The sequence below is a fragment of the Lissotriton helveticus genome, chromosome 4_1, assembly GCF_964261635.1.
Source record: "Lissotriton helveticus chromosome 4_1, aLisHel1.1, whole genome shotgun sequence".
Lineage (NCBI taxonomy): Eukaryota > Metazoa > Chordata > Amphibia > Caudata > Salamandridae > Lissotriton > Lissotriton helveticus.
In genome coordinates, this window is record NC_136063.1 from 16,622,564 (window position 1) to 16,644,297 (window position 21,734).

Below are 21,734 nucleotides of genomic sequence, written 5' to 3' on the forward strand. Positions count from 1 at the left end.
ACCTGTCAGCTATGAATCACTCAAATAAATTATATGTAATGGTTACATTTAATTATTTTGCAAGTGTATTGTTTTCACCCATGGGCATGTTTTTCTTTCTGTTTATATGGCACAGGCTTGTGACAAAAAAAAACAACAAATGCTACCATTGCACCAGCTTCCCAAGGCCACTTGGCTTTGCAAAGGGTTTTCCATAAATAATGAGATCAATATTTCTGGATGTGACAGAATGTATTCCTGTAGCTTGTGGAAGAGAATCCATTGACTGCAATACTTCTAAAAAGAGGATGGTGGATGCTGCTGGTGGCTCATCCCCACTGGAATGTTGGTGTGATGGCTCCCTTTGTATCTCCTTCTCTCCTGTATCCTTCATACAGTTTGTGCAGGAAAGAAAAACGTCCTAAACATAGGGGCAGATGTATCAACCGTTTTGCGACTCGCAAAGGCCAAAAATCGCAGAATTTCGGCCTTTGCGACTCGCAAATAGTCATTTTGCATTATTTTGAATGTATCAAAAATTAGCAATTTAAGAAATCACAAAGATTTGTGATTCCCTAATTTGCCATAGCATTTAAGGAATCACAAATTTTTTTTTGCGATTCCTTAAATGCTATGTATGAAGCATTTTTCCTTAGCAAATTTTGGTTAAGGAATCGCAAATTACCACCAACTTGTAGTTGATGGTAATTTGCGAAGTCCTCAACAAATGCACAATTATGCATTTTTTAAGGTGGCATGTGACGCGCACACATGCCAATGGGGCATGTATGTGCGCCATATGCACACATATGTACATTTCAGGGGTGTAGCAGGGTGTCTTTAAGACACCCCTGCACCCTTGAAATAATTCTCAAATTGCGATTAGCAAAATGCGAATTCGCAATTTGAGAATTAGTTCAAAATCATTCCTATGGGCCTCTTAGCCCATAGGAATGCATGGGAAATTATTCCTTATTTGCTCATTCGCAAAATGCGATATCGCAAATAAGGAAGTGTAAGGAATCGCAAAAAAATAGCGATTATATTCATACATTCCATTTTGCGAGTTCTAAATAGCGATTTCTTAAAAATCGCTATTTAGGAATCGCAAAATTGAATCTTGATACATCTGCCCCTAAGTCTTGGTTCTGCCTCACCAGGAGTGGTTCAGTAGTTCTTATGCTAAAACTTCAAGTTGGCCATTGGGATCAGATGATGATGTATTACAGTCAATTTTCTCTTTAAATGGCTTTAATTGCTAAGTTGTGAGAGCTGATACATTTAGATGTGCTTCTGCTGTGAAACCATTGTACTAAAGATAGTTTGGGCTGGGCCTAACCAACCTAAATGGCTGCCAAGTTTATAGGTTGCTTATGTGTGAAATGTCTATGGTTTCAGTGTGTGTGTGCAAAGCATTCTACTATCAAATGCTTGACACCTTGAATGGCACCTTCCCTCTTCTATGTCAAAGCAATGATTGACTCTGTGAGTTTTTTATGACCGAATGTAGACATATTAAACCAATCTGACCCCACCCCCGCCCACAAAACAGAACTTTAGGCATTTGTAATAGTTGTTAACATTGCCAGATGAATGAGTACTAACACCTAAAATTACTAATGGGTAACAATGAATACAGACAATGTTTTTCCCCGAGGGGTTCTCAGTGACACCAAATAGATAACAAGAGCCAAGCTCGAGTTCTCTATGGTGTCATTCAGACCCATATAGAAAAAAACATCCCTCTAACACACAGCTACCTATCTATGATTTAAAGTTATGTATAAACCCTAAAATTATCTGCACCTGCTTTGAACTTCTATACAGGGGCAGTAAAGAAATAAGAGAAGCCAAATGTAAAATTTCAAGCTCCGACTAATCAATGAATCAGAACATTTGTCAAGCGCACTACTCACCCGTAGGGGTCTGAAGGTGCTGGGGGTGGGGGATGCTGCTACTGCTCGAATAGCCATGTCTTGAATAGTCTTCTGAAGGGTAGAAGGTCCTGGGTCTGCCGTTGGAGGATGGGGAGGGTGTTCCAGGTCTTGGCGGCAAGGTGGGAGAACGATCTGCCACCAGAGGTCACTCTTCGGATGCGGGGGACGGTGGCGAGGGCGAGGTCGGCGGAGCAGAGCTGGTGTTTGGGGGTGTAGAAGGTGATTCGTCTGTTGAGGTATACTGGTCCGGTGTTGTGGAGTGCCTTGTGTGTGTGGGTGAGGATCTTGTGGTGTGATTTGGCTGCGGCAGGGGATGTCAAGGATCCGGCGTGCAGAGCCATTCTGAATGTGTTGTAGCCATTTCAGGAATTTGGCTGAGGCTCCTGCATAGAGGGCATTTCTGTAGTCCAGCCTGCTGCTGACGAGTGTCTGGGTGACCATTCTTCATGTTTAGGTGGGTTATACCTGTAGATCTTGCAGAGCATGCTGAGGGTCTTGAAGCAGGAGGATGAGACGGCGTTGACCTTTTTTGTCATGGAGAGAGTAGAGTCGAGGATGAACCCCAGGTTGCGTACATGGTCGGTGGGTGTTGGTGCTGCTCCCAGTGTGGTCGGCCATCAGGAGTCATCCCAGGCCAAGGGCGGTGGAGCCGAAGATGATGACTTCCGTCTTCTCCGAGTTTAGCTTCAGACAGCTGTTCTTCATCCACTCGGCGATGGCTTTCATTCCTTTGTAGAGGTTTGTTTTGGCGCTGGGGGTCCTTGGTGAGGGATAGGATGAGCTGGATGTCGTCAGCGTAGGAGATGATGTTGAGGTCATGCAGTCAGGCGACGTGGGCGAGCGGGGCCATGTAGATGTTGAACAATGTCGGGCTGAGGGATGAGCCCTGGGTTACACGCAGATGATCTCGGTGGCTTCAGAGCAGAAAGGGGAGGTGGATGTTCTGCGTTCTGCTGGAAAGGAAGGAGGTGGACCAGTCAAGAGCCTTGTCACGGATATCAGCGCCATGGAGGCGTGTGCGTAGGATGCGGTGGCAGACAGGGTCCAGGAGGATGAGGGCCGCGGTTTGCCATTGTCAAGCAGTGCCCTGATGTCATCGGTCGCGATGATGAGGACAGTTTCGGTGCTGTGGTTCCTACGGAACCCGGACTGGGACAAGTCCAGGATGTTGTTCTCCTCGAGGTAGTGGGTCAGTTGTCTGTTGACCGTCTTTTCAATGACCTTCACCGGGAACGGGAGCAGGGAGATGGGTCAGAAGTTCTTTAGGGCCTTAGGGTCAGCCTCGGGTTTTTTGAGAAAGGTGTTGATCTCGGCATGCTTCCAGCTCTCTGAGAAAGTCACTGTCTCGAAGGAGATGTTGATGGCTTTCCAGAGATGGGGTGCAATGTTGGTGCTGCCTATGTTGAAGATCTTGTGTGGGCATGGGTCTGACCGAGATCCGGAGTGGATGGTGTTCATGATTTTGGTGGTGTTGTTGCCACTTATGTTGGTCCAGGAGAGCAGGAGATCGGTGCGGATGGTGGCGGTGGGGGCGGAGGCCTCCGTGGCTGTCGTGACGTTGAAGCTGTTGTGGACGTCTGCGATCTTGCTGTGGAAGAAGGTGGCATTGTGTGCATTGTCGTCTAGGCGGTTTTTGAAGGAGGCCCTTTAGGCGGATCTGACGAGGTGATGGTGTCTGTGGGTGGCATTCTTGTGGGCTGCGTAGTTTATGGTGTTGGTTCACGGTGCCATTTCTTCTCTAGTTTTCTGCAAGATTGCTTGGGGACCTGGAGGTCCTCGGTGAACCAGCTGGCTTTATTGCTGGTGTGTCTGTTGGAGGGTTTCTTGATCAGACAAGGGTGTTGGCGCAGTCATCGATCCACTGTCTGAGAATGCGGGCGGAGGTGTCTGGGTCGGTGGGTTTGGCAGGTGGGCTCCGGTAAGAGTGGTGGTTTAGCTGGACTTTGGTGACTCTGCTCCAGCAGAGGTGAGGGATCTGCTGGATGCGGTGGTGCTTAGTGTGATTTTGGAAGGTGAACTGGATGCAGCGATGGTCGGTCCAATGGAGTTTGGTGGTGTGGCTGAAGGAGACGTGGGAGCTTGCTGAGAAGATGGGGTCAAGCTTGTGGCCGGCAGAGTGGGTGGGTGTTGTGACGAGCTGTCTGAGTCCGAGGTTGGCGAGGTTGTTGAACAAGGTGGTGGAGTTGGTGTTGTTTTTGTTCTCGAGGTGGAAGTTCGGGTCCCCGAGGAGGATGTAGTCTGTGGAGGTGAGGGCGTGTGTACTGACATCGACGGCAATGGAGTCGCTGAACTGAGGCCGGGATCGGAGGGGTTTGTAGACAAGGGTCCCTCTGAGGGTGGTGTTGAGATCAGTGTGGATCTGGAAGTGCAGGTGTTCGGTGGTGCTGAGGGTGTCGTTGGTGTTGGTCAAGACTCTGAGGGTGTTCCTGTGGACGATGGCGATTCCTCCTCCTGTTTCGTTGGTGCGGTGATCTTGTAGCTGTCTGGGATGGCTATGGCGATGTCGAGTGCCGAGGAGGGGTTCATCCAGGTCTCCATCAGGAAGGCGACATCTGGGGAGGTTGAGTCGAGTAGGTCCGAGAATTCAAATGCATGTTTGCGGGCGGAGCGGGTGTTGAGAAGGATGCATCAGGGGTGCTTGCAATCCTTCACGGAGGGTGGCTTGGCGGATCGGATGCTGGTGAAGCTGCAGTTCCGGCAGGAGAAGGGTCCTTGGGTGTACTTCGGGATGGCCAATAAGCAGGTGTGTGATCTTCCGATGTTGAGTGCGTGGATGGTGCTGGCATTGTAGCGGTGTCGGGCGTTGTGGCGTTTGTGGGGGCTAAGGGGGTCTGGCACTGGGGACGGTCCTGGCGTGGACGGGTGCTGACGGACTTGCCTTAGGCGCACCTTCGGCGCGCCCGCTGGGCGTGGCCAACATAAGAAGGGGAGGCGGAAGGGTGGAGCAGCTGGGAGGTGGCAGCGGACGAATGGGCGAGCGGGGTTGGGGCTGCAGGGGACACAGCGGCAGGAAAAACGGGAGGGGGAGCGGCGAGCGATGAAGGATACAGGTGGAAAAAAGGTCACAGGGCACAGTGAAGTACATGAGGGAAAAGGAAAATGATAAACAGAGTAAAAACAAATACAACAATAAAACAGTTACCGTGCAATTGCAATTGGGAAAAGCAAGATCTACGGCCTACCATTGGCCACCAGGGATGATGCACAGGCGGTGGCCTGCGGGTGGAGGTGGGCCTCAAACTCCGATCGCAGCGGCAGCTGGGTCTCAGAACACGGCACACAGGTGGTGCTGTGCGGCGTGGGGAGCGACCTGCCTGTAGGAGATATTGTTTCCCTACTCTCCAATCTAACATTGTGAATCACCCATATTCATTTCCTTGTAGGCACCTTGGTGTCCTTTTTAGGAGGTGCCCGGCTCCCTTAGCACTGGGCGCCATCTCTTAGTGGGTATTAATACCCTTTTTATTGGTTGTATGTTTTTCTGTCTCATGTTTTATTTAATTTGTTATAATTTAATAGTAACATATCTTGACAAGAAAGCCTGGTTAAGGTAAAGAGGGTTGCTGGACCTCGGGTTGTGTCTTCTTTTCCCAACTGTTTTCCTGCCAGATGCCAAAAGTGACGGACTTTGCCTACGGCATCTCAGTTCGACACACGGGACTGGAGAGCTATTTAAATACACTGATGCCGCATCTACGCACCTCCAACAAGGAGATATTGTTTGCCTACTCTCCAATCTCACATTTTGAACCACCCATATTTATTTCCTTGTAGGCATCTTAGTGCCCTTTTCAGGAGGTGCCCGGCTCTTCTAGCGCTGGGCTCTATATTTTTGTTGTATTAATGCCCTTTTTATTGGTGGTATATTTTTTCTTTTCTCACGTTTTATATGATTTGTTTTAATTTTCCATTAACTTACCCTGACAGGGACGTATAGTTACGGTAAAAAGGAGAGGGGGGGTTGCTGGACCACAGGTTGTGTCTCCTTTCACCCAACTGTTTTCCGGCCACATGCGTACAGCCTCCAAACTTGACCACTCCCCCTCATTTATTCACCTAAGAATGGTGGGTTATCAAAATGCACTGATAGCACGTCCGCAAAGTCGACGTGTGCAGCGGGTGTGTTGCTGGAACACTAATGGTGCACCAGTCTGCGTCCGTCCATGCTCTACTGTTCTCTGTGCCAGCCCCCCTGCGGGTTTTACCTACAACAGGTAGCTCCCCTTTGCTACTCACAAGATGAGCTGCTCTCCTTTGAGTGTAATAGTAAGCAGTGCCTAGGACCATTTAATCCTCCAAACCCCATAACTTGCCCATAGTGTGTTTCAGCTAACTCTGACTAACACTAAGCTACAGTGTCTAAAATCCCCCATGTCCTTTACTACCAACTCAACTACGGTACCCGGCATTTTGAAAGCCACCCTCATACATGCCAGTCCGCACATTAAAAATGCATTTGCTTTTGCTGACTTATTAGAGCTGGGAGGAAGCTGCCTTGGCCCCAGATCTCATCATGCCCTCTTCCCCTGGGATTGCTATTTCCAGGTAAGGTCGTTTGTGGACAAGGGGTGGTGGGATAGTGATTATTTATAGGGATTATTTCAAAGCATCCTTTGTGCCATTGCTGGATATTTCAGGATGTGAAGCTCCGGCCTACAAAACATTTTTGACTGATCAACATTCCTTTCCTGAGGCTATAATTTAAAGGCCCCCGGCTCCCAGAGTAGTCTTTCTGAACAACAGCAGTCAGCTGATGGACATTAAAGTTAATTAAAGTAATTTTTCTGACTTTACCATCTTAGGGGATTTTAATATCCTTCTGGAAAATCCTTTAGACAGAAATACCAGTTTTTTTACTCACTTTCTGGCAGTTGCGGGTCTTGTTCAGCTGGTAAAAGGACCCACGCATATTGCAGGCCATTCACTAGATGGCATTTTTTTCAACAACCCCCACCGCGGACTCTCATCCACTCTCCCCGTTGCCCCGTTGCCTGGTATGACCATTATGCGGTCAAGTTTCATCTCACTGGGAAAGTTGAAGGTTGGACTGTCCATTCTCAACCACCTAAAACGTTAGGACGACCCTGGCAGAAAATTACTCTGTAATGCACATCCAACACATTCCAAACCTGGATTTCTGCAGACCTGGATAAGGCTACTAAATTATCATTAATGGATTGCCATCTTATCCTGCTTGATCCACTCAAAATAATAAAATGACCTCCTGGTCCAAGCCCTGGTTTGATGACAATCTTAGAAGCCAAAAACAAACCTGTTGTAGGCTTGATAGAAAACGGCGAATTTATTACGAACCCGGTGATTAAATCTCCTATAAAGGTATGGGGCCTCATTTATGAAAACTGACGCATCGCTGCGTGAAAACAGCGATGCGTCACTTTTCACTACGCTCTCCCTGCGACACTAACGATGCGTCATATTTACAGTATGACACATCATGTCGCAAGGAGTCACAGATACGTCAGAAATAGTAGGCGCAAAAGTGATGCATTGCTGGAGTGTGTCAAAAAAGTGACGCAACTCCAGCAATGTGTACTTTCACATGGGCAAGCCCCATGTGAAAGGGCCTGCGTCAGTCTTACGCCTGCCATGAGGCAGGCGTAGGATTTTGATGCATTAGCGGCCAAGAAATGGTGCAGTGAAATCTCATAGATTTCACTGCGTCACTTCTACAACCCTTCCTTGCGTCAATACGCCCCCCTTGCATACATTATACGTGGTGCAGGTATAATGTGGCGCAGGGGTTTACAAAGTGACGCATCTACCTAGATGCATCACTTTGTAAATATGGTGCAACAAGGTGCATTTTTTACAGCACTGACGCGTCACAAAAAGTGACGCACCGGCAGCGTAAAAGTGACGCAAGCCTCATAAATGAGGCCTATGGTCTCCAAAGCCAAATCTAGTTAATTGATGGCCATATTAAGGGCTCTCTTAACTTCCCAAAAGAACTCTTTGCAACAGTAAGCAAGTCGAGTAAGATACCGGAACCTAAAAACACTGCATTCTATCTAGAATTCTGCCACTCATTAGAGGATTTTTTTTACAAAAATAGTCAAAGCGGTTTATATTACATTTGCTTCCAATCATCCTGCTGAAGGCACATCTGAGGAGGAGACAACCTTTCCCTTTTTGGTGGCGACGACCTCTGCAGATGCCACATTGGACAATAACCCCATTCATAAAGGTTGTAACCTCCTTTCAGAATCTGCAGTTCAGCCCATTCTCTCTCAAACAAGGTCAGGGTCTTCTTTGGATCCCTGTCCCCCAAAGTTTCTTCCTCGAGTGCAGTGCGCTCTTTTTTAATATTAAGATAACAGTTTTTAAATGAATTGCAGGTTCTCCAAAATGCAGCTGCACGTCTGCTGCTTGTAATCCCAAAATATTAGTTTGTATCTCAGGCTGTGCAATTGTTGCATTGACTTCCAGCAAAAACACGGATTGAACTCAGGGGCATATTACCAACGTTAAGCTAACGATGCGTAGCAACGAATTTTTTAACGCTAAGCATCGTCAGAAATTATCGCAGATAAACCTTGCTATTATCAAGGTTTATCTCAAATGCGATAAAAAACGGCCGCAATGCATGAATATCGCTGAAAAGTCATGGATATTCATGCATTACCGGGCTAATGCTCTTAGCCATGTTATCCACCTCCCATTGGATAACATGGCTAAGAACTGCTCAGGGCAGGTGTTAGTTTTTAGAGATATTCGCGCTTAGCGCGAATATCTCCAAAAGTTGGTAATAGGAGATAGCGATGTTAGCGACTGTTTCCAGTCGCTAACATCTTGGCACACCCACTTTGCATGTCATTAGTGATACATTTCACTGACATGCAAAGCGGGGCCCAAGATGGTCGCTATCTCCTACTAGCTGTCGCTAACTGGTGTTAGCGACAGCTAGGTAATAGGGAGATCATTTTATCTCCGCTTTCTTGGCTTTTAAAGCCAAAAAAGCGGAGATAAACCCCCTTGATAATATGCCCCTCAATCCCTTATGCATTGCCTTCAAGAAAGTGCATGGTTTCAGACCTAAAGCAATCCCAATAAGCATTTAATATGTTGATTCCCAAAGCCAAAACAGCCTCTTGGGGGGGGGGGAAGTTTTGTAACTGACACAGCCAGGCTATGGAATTCCTTGCCACTTGCTCTGAGAGTCAGATGTAATCTCTTAATAAGTAAGGTTTCTTGACCCCTGCTATTTCCTCAGCCTTAGCTTCTTCTATTTTCTTCCTCCTAAGGCAGATCACTAGCACCTAGACACCTTCGGGTAGTAGTGCATGTGACAAATTAAAATTTGATTTCATTTCCTCTCCATGTTCAAAATATAAAAGCATACCTTGCCTTGGGCACCTACTTTTGCCATCCTCTGTACCTTTTCCTACCTCCTTTTGTTTCCCACTGTTGCTACATCAGAGCAGTTAATAATCAGATTTATGTCCTGGTATTCACAACTGTGGCTCTCACTAAGTGCCATACAAAACATATAGAATGATAAATGGGTAATTATTAATTATGGTGCTGGTATTCACAGATGGGTTAAGTTCATGCCATCTTTTAATCAGAGTGAACCTAATGTCCCTGATATTGCAGAAATATAATGCGCTTTCTTAAATGCTCACCTGTTTAAGGTAGTTCTTTTCTTTACTCTATCTTAGATATATCATATTATCTCCCCAGTTTCCATAATACCTGCTGCTCAGCCTCTTTGTGTGATGTCACAGGATGTTACTGTTTGCCTACTGCTTGAGTGTCGGAGTGAGGGTTGTGAGATACCCATGTTCTCATTATTTGTAGTGTCCTATGTAAGGATAAGCGAGGGTTGTAGTTTCTCTTTGCCTACTATTCTTATGTGGTTAAAAGAGACCCTTTATATATTCACAAGAGGGAAACAACCTTTACAACGCAGCAACTTTTACAACGCACTACCATTACAACTAAACTTTTACAACGCAACATCCATTACAACGCATGCCATTACAATGCAACCATTACAGCGCATTACACTACAACGCACACCACTACAACGCATGTCTTTACAACGCAGTCATTACAATGCATACCATTACAATGCATAACATTACCATCCAACACTTACCCTACTGTTGCACCCCCTGGAGTTAGAATAGTAATTTTTACCCCTACACTATCCAACACTTACCCTACCGTTGCACCCCCTGGAGTTAGAAAAGTAATTTTAACCTCTACACTATCCAACACTTACCCTACTGTTGCACCCCCTGGATTTAGATTAGTAATTTTAACCCCAACACTATCCATCACTTACCCTACTGTTGCACCCCCTGGAGTTAGAATAGTAATTTTTACCCTTACACTATACAACACTTACCCTAATGTTGCACCCCCTGGAGTTAGAATAGTAATTTTTACCCCTACACTATCCAATACTTACCAAACATGCAATGTAATGTTATGCGCTGTAATGGTATGCGTTGTAAAGGTATTATGCGTTGTAATGGAATGCGTTGTAAATGTAGTTTTTAAAATTTCGTTGTAATGGCATGCGTTGTAATGGAATGCGTTGTAATGGATGTTGCGTTGTAAAAAATGCGTTGTAAAGGTATGCGTTGTAAAAGTGTGCGTTGTAGTGACATACATCCTTCACAAGATTCCCTAAGTTGAGATGAGTGTGGTTTGAGTGACACCCTTTACCATGTTATGTAGGGTCCTGTGTAAGGATGAGCAAAGGTTGAGAGATACCCTCTGCCTACTGTTGTTTTGCGGTTGTAAGAGACCCTTTATATGTTCCCAAGATGCCCTAAACTGGCATGATTGTGAGTTGGATACCTGCTGCTTAATTTTCAGATTTGGGTTGAAAGATATTCATTCCTTATGTTTATTATTCCTAAGGGAAGTAATGGGTTATACTCTCTGCTGGATATAATGCATTCTCTTCCTAGTTGCCATTACACCTGCTGATCAGCCTCTCTTTATGATGTCACAGAATGTTTATGTTTCCCTGAGTGATCACTTATAGAGAGCAGGTTGAGCAGCAGGAGGCTGCTCCTGGTGGGGTCTTGATATTACATCCACATCACATCTGTAACCTGTAAGTAAGAATATCTTCAAACAAATGTCATTCTTTGGACCTTACCCACACCCACTACTTGTATCATCTTATTTTTAAGAGATGTTATTGTTCTCTCAATTCCATTACCTTCAATAATAATATCTTGAGATATTGAACCCATTAGTAGCAGCAATAATGCACCTCATATGGACATGTTAATCAACGAAATAATGGGAAGACGACATTAATAGAGTGTGCAAGAAGAGACTGGTTAGGTTTGAGAAAAAGGGAAAAACATCATAAAGGTTGTCATAAATGTTACCAGACAAACTGAAGAAAGAGTGCTGACTGGGCAATGTCAGTTTACAACAGTTCATGAAGCGAGGGGCCTGTGGTAGAAACAGCTGGTGCTCAAAATATTGCTTCTGAGGGAGAAGCAGATTTTCAGCTACAGGACACTTACAGTGACACCTTACACATCATGTTATGGCTGCAACTTCCATCAAAAAGTACTGTATCATTATCAACAGTGTGGAAACTAGACATGTATCACTAATCATTGTCCATACCTAGCACTCCAAGGTTGGCTGGAAACATGAGCACCACTGCTACTGGTAATCCAATCACGTAGTAACCAATGCCGTACACCACAGCCCCAATCTTTTGCTTTCCCATACCTTTAAGTATTCCTTGTGTTACACACTGGGGAGAAGGAAAGATAAACAATACCATGCTTACGTTTTGATACTGGTTGAAAGGCATTTCCAAGTAGGATGTCTCGACAAAGGGCCCGATTTCAAAGAACTAACTTAAGATAAAATCCTAAACGTACTACCATTTCGGTATTCACAGAAGTTAGGAGTCCTAACTTTAGGACTCCGAAATGTCTTCTGTGAATACCGAAAGTCTTAAAGTTAGGATTTTTCTCAGTTTAGGAGAACTTCTAACTTTACTACTCCTAAACTGACACAAATCCTAACTTTAAGTCTTCCGGTATTCACAGAAGGCATTTAGGAGTCCTACAGTTAGGAGTCCTAACTTTACTACAACTAAACTGAGAAAAATCTTAACATTAAGACTTTCAGGATTCACAGAAGGCCTTCAGGAGTAAAGTTAGGAGTCCTAACTTCTGTGAATACCAAAATGAGTAAATGCCTTCTGTGAATACTGAAATGAGTAAGTGCCTTCTGTGAATACCAAAATGGTAGTAAGTTTAGGATTTTGTCTTTAGTTAGTTCTGTGAATCGGGTCCATAGTGTTAAAGAATATAGGGCCTCCTATAGAAAGGTATATTGTGGTCATAAAGCTTGAAATTTGAAAAATAACTGGATTTGTGATTCACAAAACATTTGCTTTCAATGATTGCAATGTGTCTTTTTGATTTCTAAAAAGGCTGTTGTGATCCACTCTGATTTGGAAACAGGAACGGATAGGAAAAAGTTGTCCAGTTCTCCTATTTGGCAGTTGCAATGACATTTGCAATGGCTTATGACCATAATTGTGGTCAGAAACCATTGATCTGACTTGGGGTGGTAACTGATTTACAAAGGGGAAGCAGTTCCCATGGGGCTACGTTCCCTGTAGGAATTGTGCCAGCAGCTATGGCTGACCACTGCCTGCACCTCCCAAATTAGAATCCTTTCTTTAGAAGTATCTACTTTCCCTTTAATGGACATGGACTGCTTTTAAAGTTTCCTGTTGGGGAATGCAAATACAGGGATGAGTGTTTTCTATTCCTCATAGGCCTCCTTCCACACATTAGTAGCCAGCCACCGGAGGATGCAACTTGCAAGCTTCCTAATTAGTACTCATTAGGCAGGTTGTTTGCACCCTCCTGTGAATGCAAAATTTCTGACATGGTCTGTCATTTCAAGCTCCACAGAGCCACAAAACTATTGATTTGTTTGAACAATTGGTGAAACAAGATTTGACATCAATCAATTTTCATAAACATCAATACAAGAATATGACTCAAAAAGATCGTGACACACTAAAGAGAATAGCTAACAATCAGGACATAATCTGCACGAAAGCAGACAAAGGCGGCGGACTAGTGATAATTAATTCAACCATGTATCACCAGAAACTTCAAGATCACCTATCAGACGATCAAACATACTTAAAACTTCCAGGCAACCCTACCATGGAATATATGAAAACTTTAACAGAGATTGTTGAAAAAGCAACATCACTAGGAGTGATTAATCAAAAAACCAAAAACTTCTTGTTGAAAATCAATGTCAAAAGTCCAAATATATATGCCACACCTAAAATACATAACAATCTCACGGATCCCCCAATTCGACCGATAGTATCAACTCGAAATAGTATACATCAGCCAATTGGCCAATATTTGGACCGCCACCTACAAACTGTTGTACAATCTCTACCTAGTTATGTCCGTGATACTACAGAATTTTTGAAAAAACTTGAAGCTATTCAAATGGAGCCCAACGAACAATTATGGTTATGCACTGCGGATGTTAATTCGTTGTATACGAATATCCCACATAAAGAAGGCATAGAATCCATGGAACAGGCTATCTTGAAATTAGAAGTGGATGAACCAATGAAAATATTTTTGATGGAACTCACAATGTTTACTTTGTATCATAGTTATTTCAAGTACAAAGACAACTGGTTTCTGCAACTAGTGGGTACCAGTATGGGAAACAGCGCTGCCCCAGCATACGCTAATATATTTATGGGAGAATTTGAACAGACCCATATCTGGACAAACACACAGTGGAACAAACATCTGAAATTATACATACGATTTATTGATGATCTTTTTATATTTTGGAAAGATACACGAGAGAACTTAGAATTAGCTTTATCGATGTTAAACTCAGCGAATCCTCGAATCCAGTTCACATGGTCAATTGATTCTAAGACGATCACTTTTTTGGATGTCCAAGTCACACTTCAAGATAATAAGATAACAACAGATATCTTCAGAAAACCGACAGATCGCAATAACTTGCTACATTATAGTAGTTTCCATCAGGATTCATTGAAGAACCATCTACCTAAATCTCAACTGATGAGAGTGAAACGAATGAGTTCAGACATTACACAGACAGAAACAAGAATGACTGAAATGATTGATCGATTCAAAGAGAGAAAATATCCAGACAAAATATTGGCACAGGCCAAAAAAGAGGTAGATCAAATGGACAGATCGAGTCTACTACAACAGCACAAAAAAGATAAATCTTGTGACAGGATGGTCATAGTATCAAAATTCTCAAATGTCAGTAACACCTACAAAAAAATCATTCTCAAGCATTGGCCAATGCTAGAATTAGAAACGGATTTTAAAGACATGTTTAAACACAAACCAATATTTGCTCATACAAGGAGTAAAAACTTAGGAGAGATTCTTAAACAACCTAATGAACTACATCCAATAGCAAAAGGAACTAGACCATGCAACAATTGCAATAATTGTCATAACGTTATCACTGGAAACACTATATCACATCCAATGAAAGGATTTAACATCAAACTGAGAGTCACAGCGACATGCGATTCTAGAAACCTAGTGTACCTTTTAAAATGTCCATGTGGAAAGGTGTATATAGGTAAGACTGAACGCAAACTTAAGATTCGCTTAAACGAACATAAGTCAAACATCCGAACTAAGAATCTCAAATCATCAGTGGCATCACATTTTTTGGATATGAATCACAATATATCTCAATTAAAATTCATGGCATTAGAGATCATCCAGAAAGCAGAAGGCAGAGACAATAACAGGATGCTGCTTCAACGCGAAAATTACTGGATTTATAAACTTAATTCGACCAAACCCTTTGGTCTTAATGACAGAGTGGAATTTGCGTGTTACTTATGAACTGCTAGCCTGATGTGTTTTTCTGTTCGTTTACCCTGCTTGTTGACAGTGTATGAATTTCATAGAATGTAATCTATAAATACCAGTCTAGTTTTATTTTATTTTCCAATTTTTATTTTTCAGTACATTGTTGTTCATTTACATAGTACTTCATCTCCAGCAAACTGTTAGCGCGATAAGTCTTCTTTCTAGCTCTATAGCCCTTCACTACGATAGTCCGTCCTTTAACTTTCCGCATTTGACCCAGGCTGTTGTTTCACAACCGCCATAACACTTCCGGGTTAATCTTGCCGGTTCGCGCCATGGGAACGCTAAGAACCACGGAGACACGTAAGTTCAATATGAAGCATCGTCAGTTTGACGCGCTTGTTAAATAATGGTTACTCAACAGAACCGCGACAATGTTTAACACGTTAACTGCTTTGTTATTGCAAATTTAGATAACATGATATTATTGCTGGTATTGAGTCTGAGTTAAATAGTGAAAATCGTCATATAAGCTAGGTTGTATCTAGATAGATTATGGTGCCTTCCCCTTTTGTTTCCCTACCCGTTTTTTACTGTCTGGTATGTAACATGAGAATTATACAAACGTTATTATGTTTCTTATAGATGCTCCCCGATGAAGGGCGGTGGCCCGAAATGCATTGGAGCAAACTCTACTAATGTATAATGCTGAATTGGAAATGCATTTTTGACTCGGAATGCCTTTAAACGATATGAAGTGAATATCTAGCTTGATTAAGCTACCAATACCGATTCTGTGAAAAGAAGAAATCTTTGAATGAAATTAAATACTTATGGAATGTTCAACATTTATTTCTCATTTGAATTTTTGGGAGGAATACACCAGTCTGAGTGCCTAGGGGATGTTATCAATGGTCCATTGATCACACGTTATTTCATTATATAGATATTCGCCTGAGGGTGATAGGCGATACCCTAGAGCACCTAATATCTTTCTAACTCATTTATACCATATGTGAAAAAGCAGTGCACAGTTCTCTAACAATTCATTTTACTGTTATTACATAGGTCACATTGCAAATGTAATTCTTCTTCACAAAGCAGTCAGTGGCCACATTTATGACCACATTTGCATTGCTCTTGCACCAAACAATCTGGCATAGGAGCAACAAAAACCTTAAGTCAGATTTTTTTAAGCCATGCAAAAGACACTTTGTGAGGTTTTTAGTGGCTCTAAAAATGTGGTGTAACGCAACACGTTGTGAATAGCTGCATTGCATCACTCTGCCCTGGGAAGGCATTCCATGGGCATTGCGTAGCTGTTCTCGCACAACCCCCATGGTTATTGACACATTACCAAAGTTAAAAGACTTTGGAAACCTGGGAATGCACCAGAAAGATACGCCTCCCCAAGAGCAGCAGCGTTACGAAAATTGAGGGGGCCCCCCTGCAAAGTACGATTAGTGGCCCCTACGAACTCTATCAGGAGCTCTCCGGCCGAGGTGCTGTGCTGAGGGGGCCCCCTAGAGCTTGGGACCCCCACACTGTGGGGGCTGCGAGGGCCTATGTTACGCCCCTGCCAAGGAGTGGCAGAAAAAAGCAACATATCTTTATTACTCCTCGTTATGTCCTCTTTCTATGTGTGCTGTATTCTGCAACACACATAGTGAAAGCAATCCTGCCTGCAATGTAGGCACCCTTGCACCATAGTTCAAGGCTGTCTGTGTTAATGCTAGGCAGCCAATTATGCGCCAGCGCAGGGACAAACGTCGGGAATGCGCCGTAAGCCTTAAAATATGGGGAATTCCTGCTCTTTCCCAGTGACACAGTCCAGCCCGTATTTATCTACACAAATCAATAAAAACTGAATTCTCGGAACCTCAAAATGTGTTCTCATAATGTCCTGGAAGAACCGATTTCTCTTGTTTTGTTCATATTAATTTAGTGTCTGTGTTATATTGGATGGATAGCACTGTACAGCTTGCAACTATGGACACAACTCGCGGACAGAGCATGCAGACCAACAATGCTGTTCGTCAAGACTCAACCCCTGATAGTGGCTCTATCTCGGCCAAAGGGAGACTGACAAACTAGTCCTACCAGGGAGGATGATGCTATTTACCTGTAACACTCTTTAGTTAGTGGTATGACAGGACATTAAAAGCAGTGAACCTGGAGAAGCTCACATTCTATCTAATGCGGAACTTACCCGACCTTATGTGGCTTAACAATTGACCATACTTACAGCAAAGGACTCAAATATATGGAAGAGTGAGTATATCAACAGCGTGGAAGCAGCCAGTGCAATGATCCCTCTGTTAAAGGAAGACAATAACAGACACAACACTGATTACTTGGCAGTATGTTTAACCCTCTTCATAATGAGACAGCCTATGATTTGCTCAACAATGGTGACAATATGATCCAGATTTTCTGAATTCCAGGCAGTGCAGTGTGAAAACGTTAAGTTGCAAAAGGGTAAAACTCTGTGCAGTTCTGTATTTACAAGGAGTCGTGAGAGGATTATGTCATGGTGGAGCGAAAAAAAGCTGATTTTGTTTGATACTAAGCACTGCTTTCCCTCTTCCACCACACCTAACACAGATACACTAATACAGCAACTCTCTTCTAACTACCTCTCATCCAGTTGACAATTTAGAACATTAATACATGACCCACAAGCTGCACCACCTCCCCTGACTCATACACCTTCCGCCTTAATCACATGCAAAAAATATAAGCAACATGCCACACCTCACAACTTTGCTTCCCCATGTCTACTCCACAACATTATTACACCACAAAAGCAACACAGCACTCCAACTCACTCTCAAACACCATCTCCAACACATACACTCGCAGACCCATCAAAATGCCTTCTTTGCATGCTGGATGAGGAACACGATACAGAACAGCTACACGATTGCTATCCTAATACAGCTAATACCAGCACTAAAAACACACCTGCTACAAACCCACACAATACTGATCACTCTTCTACAAAACAAAGTCCCACTATCACCAAAGGCCACTCACTAAACTGTCTACTAATAAATGCTCGATCCCTCTCTAAAAACAAGCATCACATCTACGACCTTCTCACCGATGCAAAACCAGACATACTATTCATAACTGAATCATGGTTGGGAGAGGATATGGCTCCAGTCCTGCATGAAGCCATTCCTCTCGGCTATCAAACAATCACCCAAAATCGTATAGCTAAAAAAGGAGATGGTCTAGTTGTTGTATTTAGGCAAACAATACATATCACTAAAATTTACAACATCTCCATAAAGAATTGTGAGGCTCTTCTAACAAGATGCAACCCTACACCGTCTTCCTCCTGTAACTTCCTGCTCCTTTACAGACCTCCACCTAGCAAGGCAACATTCCCAGACGCACTTCTATACACAGTTTGAAACCTGATAACAATACACTCCAACCTATGCGTTCTGGGTGACCTTAACATTTGGATTGATAAACCCAATATGACCCATCCAAAACCAATAATCACTGCACTAGACGCATTGAACTTGCATCAGATTGTGCACAATCCGACAAACACCGCTGGACATATCCTAGATGTCATTTTTGTTAATACTGAACTAGTTACCTTTCAAACTATAACTCCAGTCACATGGTCAGACCACCACTTGCTTGCTTTCCAACATAAAACAACACTAAGCGACTCACCTAAAACTACCTTGCATCCATCCACCAGCCGTGGAACAAACTCAATTAGGGAACACTTAGAAAGACAACTAACATCCAGTAAATATCTGGAAACCATCATTTCTGTTCAAAATCTAAATGAGTAGATGCAGGATGCTTTTGACATCCAGGTACCACTCAAAACCACACAACAGAACAAAAGAAAAAAAGCACCTTGGAGAAAAATAGAAATAAAAGACATAAAACAACCAATTAGAAAGCTGCAACGTACCTGGCTCAAAACAAAAGCCAAACAAGATAAACTTCACCTACAGAAAATTAACAGATTATACAAGTCGGTTATCAAAAAACCTAAGAAAAGGTACTATTCAGACAGAATTTGAAATGCAAAATGTGCAAATAAAGAATTCTATAAAATACTCAATGAATTTCGCAACAAACCAAATTGCCTAGAAAGGAACTCATCCTGTTACTCAAGATTTCACAGAGAAACTGGCAAATCATTACACGGACAAAGCAGACACGTTGGACTCGTACTTGAAACAGAAACAAAGCACCAGCACTAACTCTTGTACAAAACAACAATCCAAGAATGCTCTAATCAAGCCTCTCTGTTCCTTCCAACACATCTCACAGGATGAAATTATGGACCTGGTCAAAGCAAGCAGGCCTGCGGGCAGCCCTTCTGAACCATGTCCGCCACAAGACATTTCTTTTTAACAAGCGCTGCTGCCACTCCAGTAAGAAGAATCATCAACGATTCCTTAACTACTGGAATATTTCCAGAAGAACTCAAAAAGTCACACATACGCCAGAATTAAAACTTGGACCCGCTGAACCCTGACAACTGCAGACACATTACAAATGGACCTTTCCTGCGCAAACTGATAGTAAAAGCAGTGTTCGCCCAGATGTCACAATTCATTGAAGAGAATGACATACTTTCAGACTTCCAAACAGGATTCCGTCCGGGAAGAGGCATTGAATCTTCCCTCCCTGCCATCTGGGATGACCTAAAGAATACAGTTGACCGCAACGGGGCTGCTGCGCTATTCCTCCTGGACCTCTCAGCTGCCTTTGACACGGTTGACCATGACACTCTGAAACAAAGACTCTATGAAGCCGGCATAGAGGGAACCGCTCTAGACTGGATTGTGTCCTACCTTCGAAGCAGAACTAATGTCATCCATACCCCACCTTTCTCGTCCAAACCGTACTCCACAAAAGCAGGGGTCCCTCAAGGATAGATCATCTCGCCCATGCTTTTCAACATCTACATGAATTCATTACCAGTACTGATCACATGCTATAACTATGCAGATGACACGCAAATACTCCTTCAACTGGAATGCCCCAAAGACATTGGAAAATCACCAATTTAGAGCTGTCTCAGAGCCGTGGATCAGTGGATGATTTGGAGCCATCTCAAATTGAATGCTTCAAAAACAGAAATACTCATGTGTGGCGATTGGAAACATTACAACCCGCTTGCCGCATGGCCTAATGAACTGGGATCACTGCCTAAAGTATCGAAGGAAGTAAGAAAACTTGGAATGACCATGGACTCCAAGCTGTCAATGAATGCCCAAGTGGATAAAGTAGCAAGATCAAGCACTGTCACTATAAAAATGCTGCAACAAATTTTCCCTCATTTGGGATTTCCACACAAGGACCGAGCTACCATCTCCCTTGTTCTGTTCAAACTCGATTACGCCAATAGCCTCTACCACGGATCACCTTTAACAACCATGAAAAGACTACAACGGATTCAGAACTTGGCTGCCAGACTACTCTTGCATATCAAACCGCGAGACCACATCTCCCCTACCTTGAAAGCCCTGCATTGGTTACCGGTTACCAGAAGATCCACGTTCAAGCTGCTTTGTATCACCCACAAAGCAATACATGGAATGGGACCACTCTTCATCAGTAATAAAATCACCAAACACATTCAACAAAGGAACCTCCGCTCTAAAGGAGCATCTCGCCTCAAAATCAAGAAAAAAACCATGGGTGGCACATTCTTCTCTGTTCAAGCAGCCAAACTAAGGGAACTCTTTACCCCCCTTTGGTCCACCGACAACCACCCCTTTGGTCCACCGACAACCACCTTATCTTCAGAAAACTACTCAAGATTTGGCTCTTCCCCACATAAACACCATATGCAAACAGAAATTTACAGCATATCCCTCTGTAAATAAACATTTGTTTTCACTATATATAATGTACCTATCTTTGTGTATTACTTTGTATAAACATGTAAAATAATTATGTTGTTGAGAGAAAAAAATAATAATAATAAATAAATAAAAATCATCTTTGGTCTACATGTACATACTTCCATTGTGCATCTATGTACCTTCCATGTACATGACTCTGCGTGTCTGTTACTTTTCGCCTGAAAAAGCATATCCAATGCACAACCCTATTTCTCATCCTGTGCCTCTATCAATATCTTTAATCTACATATACTTACCTCCTTTACGTATCTATATACTTTTGATGTACTTATGGATCTATATATTTATCACTTTCTTCTAATTTAGCATTTCCAATGCACTACCCTAATTCTCAGCCTATACTTTGCTCAATATATCTTCTAGCCCAACCTTCTGACTCGTCTCAAACTTCTTTCTACTACTATTTCCAATGCACCACCCTATCTCTCATCCTATACATCTATCACTATATTCTCTACATACACTCTCTCATTTATCCCAAACCCCATAGCACTACTATGATCCCCAAAATAACCGTTTCTAGACTCTCTCCTACTCTACTCCTCCTTGAATCATCTGACACCTCTTTTTACTATACCGAACCACTAAAACAAACCTTTCTAAACTCTTCCCTCTGACTCCACCCCTCCAAAACTCATTTTTACTCATCCAAAAGCCTCCTCCTACTGCTAATACCTAAAAACAACAAAACCAAATAAAATCCTTCACTCTTGTATCCCTCCACTATCCTTTTCATTCAAAATTAACAGACTAACATCACTTCTCAAATTTCATATTCAACTGCACTAAATCACCACTAATCCTTTATTGGGTTCCAGAGTAGCGTGCTACTCGCCAACAAAGAGTCTCAACACACCATCAGGGTTACAAGTGCTATATAAATGCAAATCTTTTTCCTTTTCTACCCCTCCCCAACCCTTCTCAATCCAAATACCTGACTAACATATCCACCACTAAAATTGCTCTCATGTTTAACCATACTAATTCAACACTAATCCTGATGGGTTCCCAAGTAGCGTGCTACTTGTGCT

The 21,734-nt window shown here is 43.0% G+C and overlaps 1 protein-coding gene across 1 annotated transcript in view; it reads right to left on the reverse strand.

The window, feature by feature from the left end:
• The window catches only part of LOC144827822 (multidrug and toxin extrusion protein 1-like), a 227,396-nt gene that overhangs the window by 42,297 nt on the left and 163,365 nt on the right, over positions 1 to 21,734 (reverse strand). The window contains exons 10-11 of the mRNA XM_078685988.1: positions 17,037 to 17,106; positions 11,538 to 11,670 (exon numbers count right to left, since the gene is read on the reverse strand). Of these exons, the coding sequence (XP_078542114.1) occupies positions 11,538 to 11,670; positions 17,037 to 17,106 (203 nt within the window). The remainder of the gene's footprint in view (positions 1 to 11,537; positions 11,671 to 17,036; positions 17,107 to 21,734) is intronic.